At 37.0% G+C, this 12909-nt stretch overlaps 1 protein-coding gene across 1 annotated transcript in view; it reads right to left on the bottom strand.

The window, feature by feature from the left end:
• The window catches only part of ABCA13 (ATP binding cassette subfamily A member 13), a 513785-nt gene extending 502541 nt beyond the window's left edge, over positions 1-11244 (bottom strand). Inside the window, exons 1-2 of the mRNA XM_069084494.1 lie at positions 11104-11244; positions 5801-5894 (exon numbers count right to left, since the gene is read on the bottom strand). Coding sequence (XP_068940595.1) covers positions 5801-5894; positions 11104-11244 — 235 coding nt within the window. The remainder of the gene's footprint in view (positions 1-5800; positions 5895-11103) is intronic.
• Between the last annotated feature and the right edge of the window lie 1665 nt (positions 11245-12909).

Below are 12909 nucleotides of genomic sequence, written 5' to 3'. Positions count from 1 at the left end.
TCATTACAATTCAGCAAGCATTTATAAAGCAACTGTTATGTGCCAGGCACTGTATTAGGAACTAGAAAAACAAAGACAAAAATGAAAATGTCTGCCCTTGAGGAGCTTACATTCTCCTAATATCACCATGCTTCTAATTGCACAGATTTTCAATACATATGGGACAGTGAGTATCTTTCTCAAAATCTCAAACACTGTAGACGTCCTTCCATCATTCAGCATACCACCTATTCAAAGAAGAGGCAGAAGTGTCCTGAATTGAGAATTATATTGAGATTTTGCATGTGACTCTAGATGATATTGAGAGGAAACAGTGAAAGAGGGAAAATACAAAGAAAAAATAGGTGGGAAATATTCTAAGTTTTCCTAAATGCAATAATCACTAATGGTTATTAATTAATACTCCAGATATTTTATATTTTTTTCTTTCTATATACATCTCTATACTTAACACAGCACAAAAAAAATCCTATTTGTCCAGAGTGATTGAGGGTTAGGATGTTTTCATTAAGAGAATATTCTAGTTAAGTGAAATCTACAATAAAGATAGTCTACTATATCCTTATATAGGTTGCAAATTTTAACCACAAAAAAGATACAATTAAAATACAACAAACCATGAGATTGTATTTAATGTAATTTTATATTTCTTTGATGATTGCAGAAGTGATTGAGAACCTTGGAGTATCTCTGGGTCATTATTAAGAACATCAATTGTCACTACACATTATGAGAAAGACTCAAGATTGATTAGATTCTGAAATACTCAAATTTCGTTTCTTTTTAAAATTGAAATCAATTAACAACTTATGTCTCTCGTAAAAATAAAAGCAAGAATTTTTTTTTCCAATTCAGACATTTAGATTTTCTGGTGGTTTAGGTCTTGTATAATTGTGGGTTCACTATATTATACATATGGGTTTTTTTTTCTTACCTAGCCTTAATCCCTGAATGAGCATCACCTCAGTCACACTGAGACCTGTTAAAGATCTCAGCTTTAAAAGGGCAAGGTCTCCCACTGCATCCAGAGTCATCTCCAGTCATCCTCATCCATATCTGGCCACTGCCCCAGACGGCTCCAGAGGTTCAAGTACCAAGTGCTACTTACTACTGTTTTTATTTGTCCTTCATCTTCAAAAAGGACCGATGACATCACAGGTGGTGTCTTGATTCATTGGTGAATAGGATTTAAGTGAGACAGAATTGCACAAAGTCTTCCCCTTCCTAAATCATCAAAGTCCAGTGGCAGGACAAAAGCCAAGATGACAGGCAATGACTTGGGATGTAGTGGGTGACCTCGGTGTCCTCAATGTCTAACCAGATTCTAAGCTCTCCACAATGCTTATTTCAGCCACCTTCGTGGCTATTGGAACAAATTGTTCCCATACACCCATCCTGCCAGAAGTCTTCACATGCTTGGGGTAGACATACACCTAACTCACCAGCAAGTATGAAGCCTGTCAGTTACCCCCAACCTGGTTTAAATCATCTGCTAAGATTTACCAGCGTAGGGGCGGCCAGGTGGCTCAGCGAGTAAGAGCACCGGCTCCAGTGTCGGGATGACCTGGAGATCGAATCCTGGGCTCAGACACTTAGCACCACACCCAGTAATAACTGGCCGTGTAACCTTGAGCAAGTTACTTAACCCCCGATTGCTTTAAAAAAAAAAAAATTTACCAGGGTGTGGCCACTACGTATGCTACAGCTCCTTGGATCGATCCCTGATAGTTGGGTGAAAGGTGGCTATCAAAAGGCAGATGAGCAAGCCCTCACATCAGATGTGCTGGTCCTCCTGGAACGCCCCATACACCTCTTGTCCAGATCTCCTAACCCTGCTCCTGGGAAAGGTTCCCTCCCCTTCCTGAATTGTTCCCTACTTCTTGGCATCTTTAAAAATGGCCAGACTGAGCTAGTTACTCTTTTTTCCTCTGTGCTGTGTCCAGAAGTTGGAAATCACAGTTTACTCTTAGTAGGCACACCATGAACTAAAGAAGTGAGAAGGGACTGACTTGTTTCATCTGATCGTTCTCTAACCCACCTCCAAGAAAAGGGGTGTTTGTTTCTGATCTGTTTCATTTGTTTTTCTCAATTGTAGTGCCTGCATGATCCCCACCAGACCTTCATGGGTCATTACTAAGAATAATGGAACATTAGCAACTTGTTAGCCTGACAGGGAAGTCCCAGGAGCTGTGCCCAAAAAAGCCAACGTGCCTAAGACTGGAGCTCGGGTTTTGGGCCTGGAACTGAGACTGTGCTCTATAGGAACCTAACTAAACTATGAACCTAATATCCTCCCCAGACAAGAAACTGGATTAAGGGGAGAAGGATTATGCCTCACATGTTAGGGAAATAAATTTGCGAATCTGTGACTATAACTTTAGAATTAAATATTCCTTTGTAAAAACTAATCCAATTGTTAGTATCTAAATGGAACTGGAGCAAAAGGGATCACCCCTACACTTGGCCAGGAACCATTAGTGAGGACTGGAGCCAATGACAAGGAGTCTAGATACTCCAGACTCTTTTAAGGGTGCTGGAGAACCCTCAGAGAGTGGTAAAATGTAATCTAACTGACCTTCAGGCAGGGTGGGCCAAGTTAGTCAGATCACTATTGGGTAGTTATACAACTTATGGGTCCTTGAGTAAGTCTATTAACTTCTCCAGGCTGCAATATTCTTATCTATAGTGTATCTTATGGGCATTTAGGTAGCATTCTGGGAGAGCAATGGGCCTGAAGTCAGGAAGACCTGAGTTCAAATCCAGCCTCAGACAATTTCTAGCTTTGTGACCTTGAGCAAATCACTTAACCTTTCTTTGCTGTAACTGCCCCTTCTCTGAAATGGATATAATAATATCACCTACCTCCCAAGGTTGTTGTGAAGATCAAATGAGATAATATTCGTAAAGTGCTTAGCACAGTGGTTGGCATATAGTAAACACTCAATAAATGGTACTTATTATTAGCATTATCTATACAGTGAGAAGTCTATAACGAGAAAGTTCTCTTCCATCCCTAAATCGTATTGGCTCTTTCTCCATTGCTTTATTTCTCTTTCCTCTTCCTTTTCTCCTGCCCATCCCTTAGGCCCCTCACCTGCCCTCACTGGTATTCTTGATGGGACAGAAGAAGGCAAAAGATTTGATGACCTTTTGTACAGCATTCCTGCTACCATGCTGATTCCTCCTCTACACCCTTTCCACTTTCCCCTGCCATGTCTTTTCCCCCTCAGTCTCTAAGGAGAGCATATTTCACTTTATAATATTGAAGACAAAAAGTTTAGATCCTTCCTTAGGGAAAAGTATTTTATTGTTCCAAATCTTACTCTAAAACTCCACATTTCAAGAAAATTTAACCTTTTACAAAGAATTTCTCATTCAGGGCCTTAAAAGGCTACTAAGCTCTCCTTGTAGAAATACAGAATTTAATTGAATTCCAGTCAATTCTTAATATCAAGCAGTCTCAATCAATGCATCATGTATAAAATTTTCAAATAAAAATTTCCTGAAGACTTCCCTGACCAAAAGAGTAAAGATAAATGAAATTACAGAGGAATAAACACTCTTCATTAAAAGAATAATGTGGGGCGGCTAGGTGCGGTGAATAGAGCACTAGCCCTGGAGTTAGAAGGACCTGAGTTCAAACCTGGCCTCAGACACTTGACACACTTACTAGACATGTGACTTTGGGCAAGTCACTTAACCCCAATTGCCCTCCAAAAAGAAAAAAAAATAATAATGTTTTAGAGATTTTTTTTCACCAGACACATAATTTAATTGGAACCCCAAATGAGGAAATTCCCTCTACCAATGCAAGTTTACATATATCTTGCAACTTATAGTCTTAGAAAGAGTTGCACTGAGTAGTTGAATTACTTGCTAAGGGTCACACAGTCAGTATGAGCTAGAATTTGTGCCTAGGTCTTTCTGTCTCCAAGGAGAGCGATATACCACATCACTTCTCCCATGTTTTATATAAGGTGAACAAAAAAGGGGGGGGGGAGAACTGACATTTATGTAGTGTTTTGAGGTTTTAAAAGTACAACTGCCCATTTTACAGCTGTAAAAACAAAACACAAAGAAGGGGGAAATTTTTCTTATAGTCATACAACCTATGAGTGTCAGGGGTAGGATTTGAATTCAGGTTTTTCCTGACTCCAATTCAAGTATTTTTTTTACTATACTACCCAATTACTTATTTCATCTTCCCCTGATCCCTCTCCCCACCATCCAACCCTTCCCCTCCACCTGTAAAGAAAATATTTTTGTGCATTAGATGTCATATTAATTTCCCAAATACTCTATTTCACTGGGTAAATGAACTTAGATTCTGAAAGGCTATAACAAAACAGCTAAAAATGAATGCTACAAAATTACAATGATGAGGCAGTGCCCTAAAGAAGAGATGTGAGAAGAAACCTTTTTCTGACATGCCCCTTCTTTGCACAGGTAGGAAATATAAGAGTGGAGCATTGCATATAATTTCAGACTTTTTGATATATTGGTTAGTTTGGCTGAACTTTTTTCACCTCTTTTTTGTTATTGTTATGGGATAGTTCTACGGTTGGGGAAGAGCATAACAGAAAATTTTTATGATATAAAAACAAAGATGTCAATAGGGCTTTTTGAGAAGAGGTTTTCTTTTTTGAAATATAAAGGGCACCAACTTAACATCTGAAATTAGGGGGCAAACATTTATATTTGTGCTACTGTTGAAGGAAAAATAAATCTAGACTTTTACTTCATAATATGAATGATACGAATTAACCAATGAGTCACAGAGAATGGAAATACTAGGGAAAGCTGGGAAGTTTATATAGATATGTTGACTAAGCCCCTTTAATTCCTTCAACAGATCTTTTCATAGTATGGTTTCTAATCATCCTCATCTGGACATGATAGAATTTGATATAATGTTCCAGATCTGACTAGAGTAGAAGACAGTGGGAAATAGGGATATTTAGCCTGAAGAATAGATTTAGGGAAACATAACAGGTCTTAAAATATTTAAAGGGCTATTACACGAAAGAGTAATTATGCTCATACTTGGATTCAAGCCTCTCTACCATCCAATCCATCACACTGTGATATTCCTAAAACACAGGTCTGACATTTCAGTGCCTCTGTTATCTCTAAGACAAAATACAGGCTAATCTGGCATTAACAACCTGGTGCCAAACATTCTTTCTACATAGTTTATTTCGGTTCATTGGGAAGAAACTTTGGTTTACTTGCCACAGCAGTGTCCTCTCTATGCTCCAATCTAAACTAATTCTGTGTTCGGTATATAAAGCCTGATTCCAATTCTGTATGTAGGTTTCTCCAAATTATCTTCTTTTTTTTTAATTAATTATCTTCTTTTCTAACCGCTGAAATAGACCATATTAAAAATTGGATTTTTATTATTCTCATTAATATTTTTACTTTTCATACTTCTTCCAAAACTTTAATGCTTCAAGATTAAGTGATTTAGTCAGTGCTGACAGTCCCCCTACCCATGCAGACCACAAACCTACTAACGATTTAGTAGATAGACTTTAAGAGTTTCAGTAACTAAAAAATTCATTACTCTGTGACCACCCTGGTAAAAATACTCTCCAAACTCAGCTACACTGATCAGTGGATAATAGAGAAAGAGTTCGTTACAAGTCTTTCCACTCCAAATATTTCCAGTTTACTAAGACCCACTAAAATTGGTATGGCATAGCCATGGAAAATCCAGTGTTACCCAAATACTCCAATGAGACCTCAAATAGTGCTTTGTTTTACTTTTTAATAAAAGAAGATAAAATGTTATACTTACAGTTTTCTCTGTGTCTTGGAGGTTCCTGGAAGCGAATCACAGTCAAAATTAGAAATAATGTGCATGGCCAGAGAAATTCAGAGAGGGATAAGACCTGGAAAAGGATGCAAGTAATAATGTTAGAAGTTCATGGAGACAATGCTATTTGCAAAGGTAAAGTGATATGGTAACTACAACAACTAGCATTTACATAGTGTTTAACCATCACAACAACCCTGAAAAGCAGGCACCATTGTTATCCTAATTTTATATATGAGGAAACTGAGAGGGATAGAAGTTAAGTGACTTGCCCAGGATTGTATTAAGTGACTACCGCTTGATTTGAACTCAAGTCTTCCTGACTCCAGATCCAAAACAAGCTCCATTAGTGGAGACCAGGAACTCAAGGCAAAAAAGGCAAATGGCATGAACTAGTATTAGGCAATGTTTCCTTTGTAGAGCCCTGAGCTTTCATGAATCAAGGGATTCCAAGAAGGAAAAAAAATGTATAAGCCAACAAAAATAGTATATTATTTCTCTACTTCATTGTCTGTCTTGGTCATGCACATTGTATACACTCAACTTGGGTAGAGAGACATCAGAATTTAAGAGCAATCATGTGACTTGAAATTTATCACCTAGAATTAAATTACTTAGTGCATGAATAACTTATAACAGGCATCCATGTTATGACATTATCCAATGTCAGCTCCTCTTGCTAGAGAGTATACAGAATAATAGTATTGATTTATCTTATAATTTGCTAATATTGTAGGCTGGTTTGTTGTTGTTTTTAATTAATGTTCATTATGGATAATTTAGTAAAATCCAATCAATAAATATTTACTAAGTACCTACTAAGTGCCAGGCATTGTACTTAGCACTGAATCTAAAGGTGGAGATGAATAAGCAAAAAGGTTAATAGACAAGATTGATCATTATAAACATTCATGAGCCTGGCTAAAATACCAAATTTCAAACATGAAAGAAATGCCAATATGATAACTTTCTCCAACCAAACCATATTTCTGGTAATCATGATTGCAGTATGTGCTCTGTTAGGGATAAGGCCTAGTAGAGTAATTTCATTTATACAGGGAACTACTGGGTAAGGAAACTCCCTCTGCTAATTTATGTCATCAACTTCTTTGCAACTTATAGTTTTTTGTTGTTCAGTGGTTTTTCAATTGTGTTTGACTCTCTATGACCCCATTCAGGGTTTTCTTAGCAAAGATACTATAGTTTGCCATTTCTTTCTCCAACTCATTTTACAGATGAGGAAACTGAGGCAAACAGAGTTAAGTGACTTGCCCAGGGTCACAGAGCTAGTAAGTATCTGAAGCGAGATTTGAACTCAAGAAGATGAGTCTTCCTAACTCCAGGCCTGGCACCCTATCTGCTACCCTCTTACAGTCGTAGGGAGTTGTTTAGATTAGTCCTTAGAAGTGAAGGACTTTCTTATGATCATCCAGCCAGTATGTATTAGACTTACACCCATCTTCCTGAAGTTTTGGAAAGCACTCTGTCCACTACTTAATGCTACTTCTGTGTTTGTTATGTGATAAGAAATATTTTTAAAAGTTCTATATTCTGGAAAAACTATAAAGGCATTTACAAACAAAATTCATCTGAATCTGGAAACAAAATTTTCATACTATTTAAGCTAATGTGTGATGAACTAAAACCAGCTTCCCCCCCAAAATTGACTTTTTTATATAGGTAAATGTAATATACATAAGTAGAATATAAATAAATATACCTAAGTGGAATATAAGCTCTTCAAGGGTAAGAACTGTTCTGTTCTTGTCTTTGTATCCCTAGTACTTAACACAGCTCCTGGCACACATCAGATGTTTTAAAAGGGTTCACTGAACTGAATTTGTTGTAGAATTGAACTTTTGATGGAGGGAAGACGATGTGTAGATATTACTAATTTGTCCAAAATATTACTAAATTTCTTTCTAAATAAGATGCTGAATAGTAAGTAAAATGGATGTGTTCCTTCCTAAGAGTTTATCATTTTTCACACCAACTCATGCTAGACTGTCATTATAATATAGCTCACTGGGACATAGAATTGGATACACCATGGCCTTCCAGAAGCATAAATGCTACATATAATAAAATTATGATGTAATAGGACATTTTAGGCAGGTATCAGTCCTGCCTCCCAACACCACTGAAATGGAGAGTGATCACTCTACCAGAGTGACCAGAACCTGAGTCCCAGGTTTATTTGCATGTGATGACTCACTTTATCCCCTAATGAGTCACAGTTTCTTTATCTCTAAAATCAGAGGAAATGAGAGCTACCTAACTATGGAAGTCCTTTGAAAATTATAAAGCATGTGGGGAAGCTAGGTGGCACAGTGAATAGAGCACCAGCCCTGGAGTCAGGAGGACCTGAGTTCAAATCCAGCCTCAGATACTTGACACAATTACTAGCTATGTGACTTTAGGCAAGTCACTTAACCCTAATTACCTTACCTTCCTCCCTCCAAAAAAAAAAAAAGAAAATTATGAAACACTGTACAAATACTGAGTACTCTTATAATCCCAATTTACCTAGCAGTTTTCAGCTAGAAGAAATTAAAGATTTTTTTTTGGATGACCACAAAGTGGTCATACCAAAAGGCCTTAGGCAGATCATGAGTCTATTTCATGTGGTGTGTACTAAGAAGCTGAGTGCTATAAAAGTATAGCAAATAAGTCAATCCTAAAATCCTTCCTTATTCTTTTCCCATCTCAACCAACCCCTTCCCCTATCTAAAAAGCTCTGAAATCGTAATAAAATTGCTCATACAATGAAAGTGAGACATTTTTTACAGTACTTTAAAAGTGACAAAATGCAAACATTTTTCATTGGATTCAGATAACAACCCTGTGAAGAAAATAGGGTGTTGGTGTCCCCATTTTACTGATGAAGACCATTAGTCTCAGTAAAATGCCCAACTATTAAGTAGGACTGTGACACTAGTCCAGTGACACTAGTGGAATGCTCTCACTAGTAATCAATCAATCAAACATTTATTAGGCACCTACTATGTACCAAGCACTGTGTTAAATATTGGAAATACAAAAAGAGGTAAAAGATAGTTCCTGCCCTCAAGGAGCTTACAATCTAATGGACTATAATGCAAAATGAATTTTGTAGACCCAAAATGTGAGATAAACAGCATAGTATAATCCCTAAACTCTTTTCATACCTTTTTCTGTATCCTCAATGCTTAGCAGAGTGTCCAGCACATAGTAGGTACTTAACAAATGTTTGTTGGATGACTGACCTCTTTTTCAGAGGAAGTAAGGACAACCTCTAATAGGGTCTAAAGTTCACTGATGAAATACAGCAAACTCTGAAATCTCTCACATCCTTTTCCTATTTGTTCCTATTGTCATCTCCTTAGCATAGGCCATGGACATTGGGCTATCACAAGAGCCTCCATTTTTCTCACTTTCTCTCCCCACTTCCCTTGCCAATCCATCACCCTTCTTGATAGATTTAATGTCCTTACACATGAATTTGACCCTACAGAACAACTCTAACTTGTTAAACTAGCACTCTATTGGGACCAAATGCTGGTCCCAACCAACCCTTCCAGTCTCATTTACATACTATTCCCATTTGGCGGTGCTACATTACAGCCTAACTAGAAAACTTACTGTTCCCCAAACAAAGTCTATGAACATTCTGTTTCCTACATCAGGCCCCTGAGACCCCTCATTTCTCCCTTATCCCACATATCCAATCAATTGTTAAATTATCAAATTGACTTCCACAGCTTCTCTCTCATTCATTCCCTTATCTTCATTCAGAAGAAGTATAAAAAGTAAAAAAATATATATTAATGAAAATAATAAAAATACAATCCTTTGATATGGTCCATTTAAGTTGTTAGAAAAGAAGATAATTTCGGGGTGGCTAGGTGGCACAGTGAATAGACAATCAGCCCTGGAGTCAAGAGGACCTGAGTTCAAATCCAGCCTGAGACACTTAACACAAAAACTAGCCCTGTGACCTTGGGCAAGTCACTTAACTCCAATTGCCCTACCTTCTCCCTTCAAAAAAAAAAAAAAAGGTAAAGTAAAAACATTCGGGGCGTCTAGATGGCGCAGTGAGTAGAGCGCCAGTCCCAGAGTCAGGCTTGAGTTCAGTTCTGGCCTCAGACACTTAACACCCACACAAAAAAACTAGCCCTGTAACCTTGGACGGTTGCTTAACCCCAATTGCCCTCCAAAAAAAAAAGGCAAAAAGAAAAGAAGATAATTTGGAGAAACCCATATACAGAACTGGAATCAGTATTTATATACCAAACATAGAATTAATTTAGATTGGAGCAAGGAGAGGGCAGTGTTGTGGCAAGTAAACCAAAGTTTCTTCCCAATACTACCAGCATAGTATAAGCCTTCATCACCTAGACTATTCCAGCAGCCTCCTAACTAGTCTGTTTCAAGTTTCTCCTTTCTTCAAACCAATCCTCCATATAGCTGCCAAAGAGATTTTCCTAAAACATGAATCTGAACACGTCCCTATCTTTCTTAGCAAACTACAATAGCTCCCTCTTATGTATGGGATAAAAACATAAATTCTACATCTCAGAATCCAAAGCTCCCTTCAACAAAGCTCAGCTCAAATACCACCTTCTATATGAAGCCTTTCCTACCTTCCCTCAGATATTAATGTCCTTCTCCCTCAAAAAACAATAAATTACCTTGTATATATTTTGTATGAATTTCATATGTACTGATGCATATCTGTCCATGTTATTTTCCCCAGTAGGACATAAGTTCCTTGAGGGCAGAGTCTGTTTCATTTCTGTTTTTGAATCCCCAGTTAATAGCAAAGTGGCCAGTTGGAACTTAATAAATGTTTCTTGACTGACTATTAAAATTCTCCCCACTCTATAAGAGCAGGTCCAAATGCCACTCCTCCAGGAAGTTTACTCTCTTCTGTTCAGTCTTCACATAGCACCTCTTATCATTTATCATTTTATTTCATAGTTAAATGTGCGTGTGATGTATTCTTCTACTAGAATGGAACCTAGCTGAAAGTAGGAATCGTTCTCTTGAATCTAATTTCATCCCTCCCCCATTTCCCATTGCCTAGTTCAATGCCTCTACACCTAAAATGCACTTAATAGATGGCTAGTATAGATGAAGGTAAACAAAACATCATTCTTATGCATGTCTACACAAATCACTGTCTACATAGTACCATGGGGCCATTTCCATATTTCCATGCTTCCATAGCATGTTTCATGTTTATTATCATCTGACATTTGTCCAGGAAAAAAAATGTTAATTAGTAAGTGAAAAGAACAGCAAACCAGAATCCAGGAATCTGGGCATAAGCAAGCTTCTCCATCAGATTCACATGAGAACATGATTATTTCAGGCTCTGATGTTTTGAACCTGAACAGACCTTCTAATGTTTTTAGCTCCTTTACTCTTGGAAGAACATTAGCCATTTTTCGCCTCTTTCAATTTTTTTCTCATGTCTCTTCTGAACAGAAACACTTCTAAAGTCAACCAATCAGTTCTACACCTCATCATCTGCCTGTATGTGACCTGAAATCATAAAGATAAAGCTGGTGGGAAATAATGGTTCAATCTCTACTATAATTAGAGGAGAAAGGAAATTGCTCCTTTGAAGTCATTCATAAGGAAGTATATCCTGTGCCAGAAAATCCAACAATATAAAAAGTTCTCTGACAATGTGCTGAAACCCAATATCACACTCTTTGATAGCTCAGAAAATCCTGCCGAGGATTACTTTAAGTCCAAGATCAAAAAAGAACAAAAAAAGGTCATAGAATCTGGAGAATAGAAATGTATTTTGTAAGCTATTTTGTTCATTCCTTGTACATAATTCACTACTGGTGGGCAAAAAAATTTGGGGCTGGACATAGGATTAAAGGAAAGCATAGGAATAAGGATATGCACCTTTTATTAAGATTGCTTGATATTGGTAGAAGGAGAGACCATTTAATCTTTTTTGGAAGCATTATGTCAGCACCAAAATTAAAATTTATAAATAACTGTACTGAAATTAAAGACATTTATGTCCCTCAACTTAGTAAATTGATGACAAAGCTCTATTACAAATGGAATTTTTTATTTTTTTAATAAAACTTATACATCTTTTTGAATTAATGGTTCCTCTGGGATTCTCCAAATGAAAAGAGAACTTCAGTGATGTCAGAAGACACATTCAAAGTTAAAGGTCAATTGCTACACTTTCTGGAAAAGACAGAGATAGGGAGCAATTCTGGTGGTCTTAAATTTGAGATGGTTTCATACTGAAAAACTGCATCAGGAACTCCCTGTGTTCTTGTATCGTTGCCCATTACATATGTGTGAATTGATTATTTTTTTTACAAAAATATTTCTCTGCAGAGGCACATCAGGGGTGTTCCCCTTTTCGTCTAATTTTTGTATAGCATTTTTTCCCTTTCTCTCCACTGTACTCATGTGTCATTTCATCTTTATCCTTGAATCTTACACCAGAGTTCTACATCCTATCCAGATTAAATGGTTTGGGTTTTTTTCCCCGATTACTTTCCATATTCAACATAATTTTTTCTGCTTTATCCTTGGTTTCTTTACTCTCATCCAGAATCAGGCCCAGAAAAACTATGAATTAAGCAAACTTTGGTTTTGTCCTACTTCTTACCTTTGTTCCCTCTAGTCCATCATCCCAATATGCCTAGAACTCTTATACCTTAATAGCTCTTGCTGCTCATCAAAGGATTAATACAGGAGAGAAACCTTACAAATATAAGGAGTATGGGAAGGCCTTCAGTCAGAGCTCCAAACTTACTACATATGATATTGGAGCAAAACTTTATGAAGTTAATTAATATAGAAACGCCTTTAGCCAGAGCACAGACCTGATTAGATATAAGAAAATTTATACTGTAAATGTAGTTATACAAATATAATATTTTTTTCTGAAATATTCTCTTTCTTCATTTCTTGTGACAGAGAAAAGGAAGCTAAGAAGCTCATTTATTCTAAGGTTATTATTAGCATATTAAAAATAAACCTGGATTTGGAATCAGAATTAGACATAGGTCTAAATCCTACCCCTGACATTTGCCAACTGTGTGACTGTGGAAAAGTGACAATTTCTT

This window comes from Petaurus breviceps, unplaced genomic scaffold (assembly GCF_028583685.1).
Source record: "Petaurus breviceps papuanus isolate PSGF00001 unplaced genomic scaffold, PetGlider_PUasm1.0 174, whole genome shotgun sequence".
NCBI classification, from domain to species: domain Eukaryota; kingdom Metazoa; phylum Chordata; class Mammalia; order Diprotodontia; family Petauridae; genus Petaurus; species Petaurus breviceps.
The sequence above is the reverse complement of the archived record's forward strand: the minus strand, read 5'-3'. Positions and strand labels throughout refer to the sequence as shown.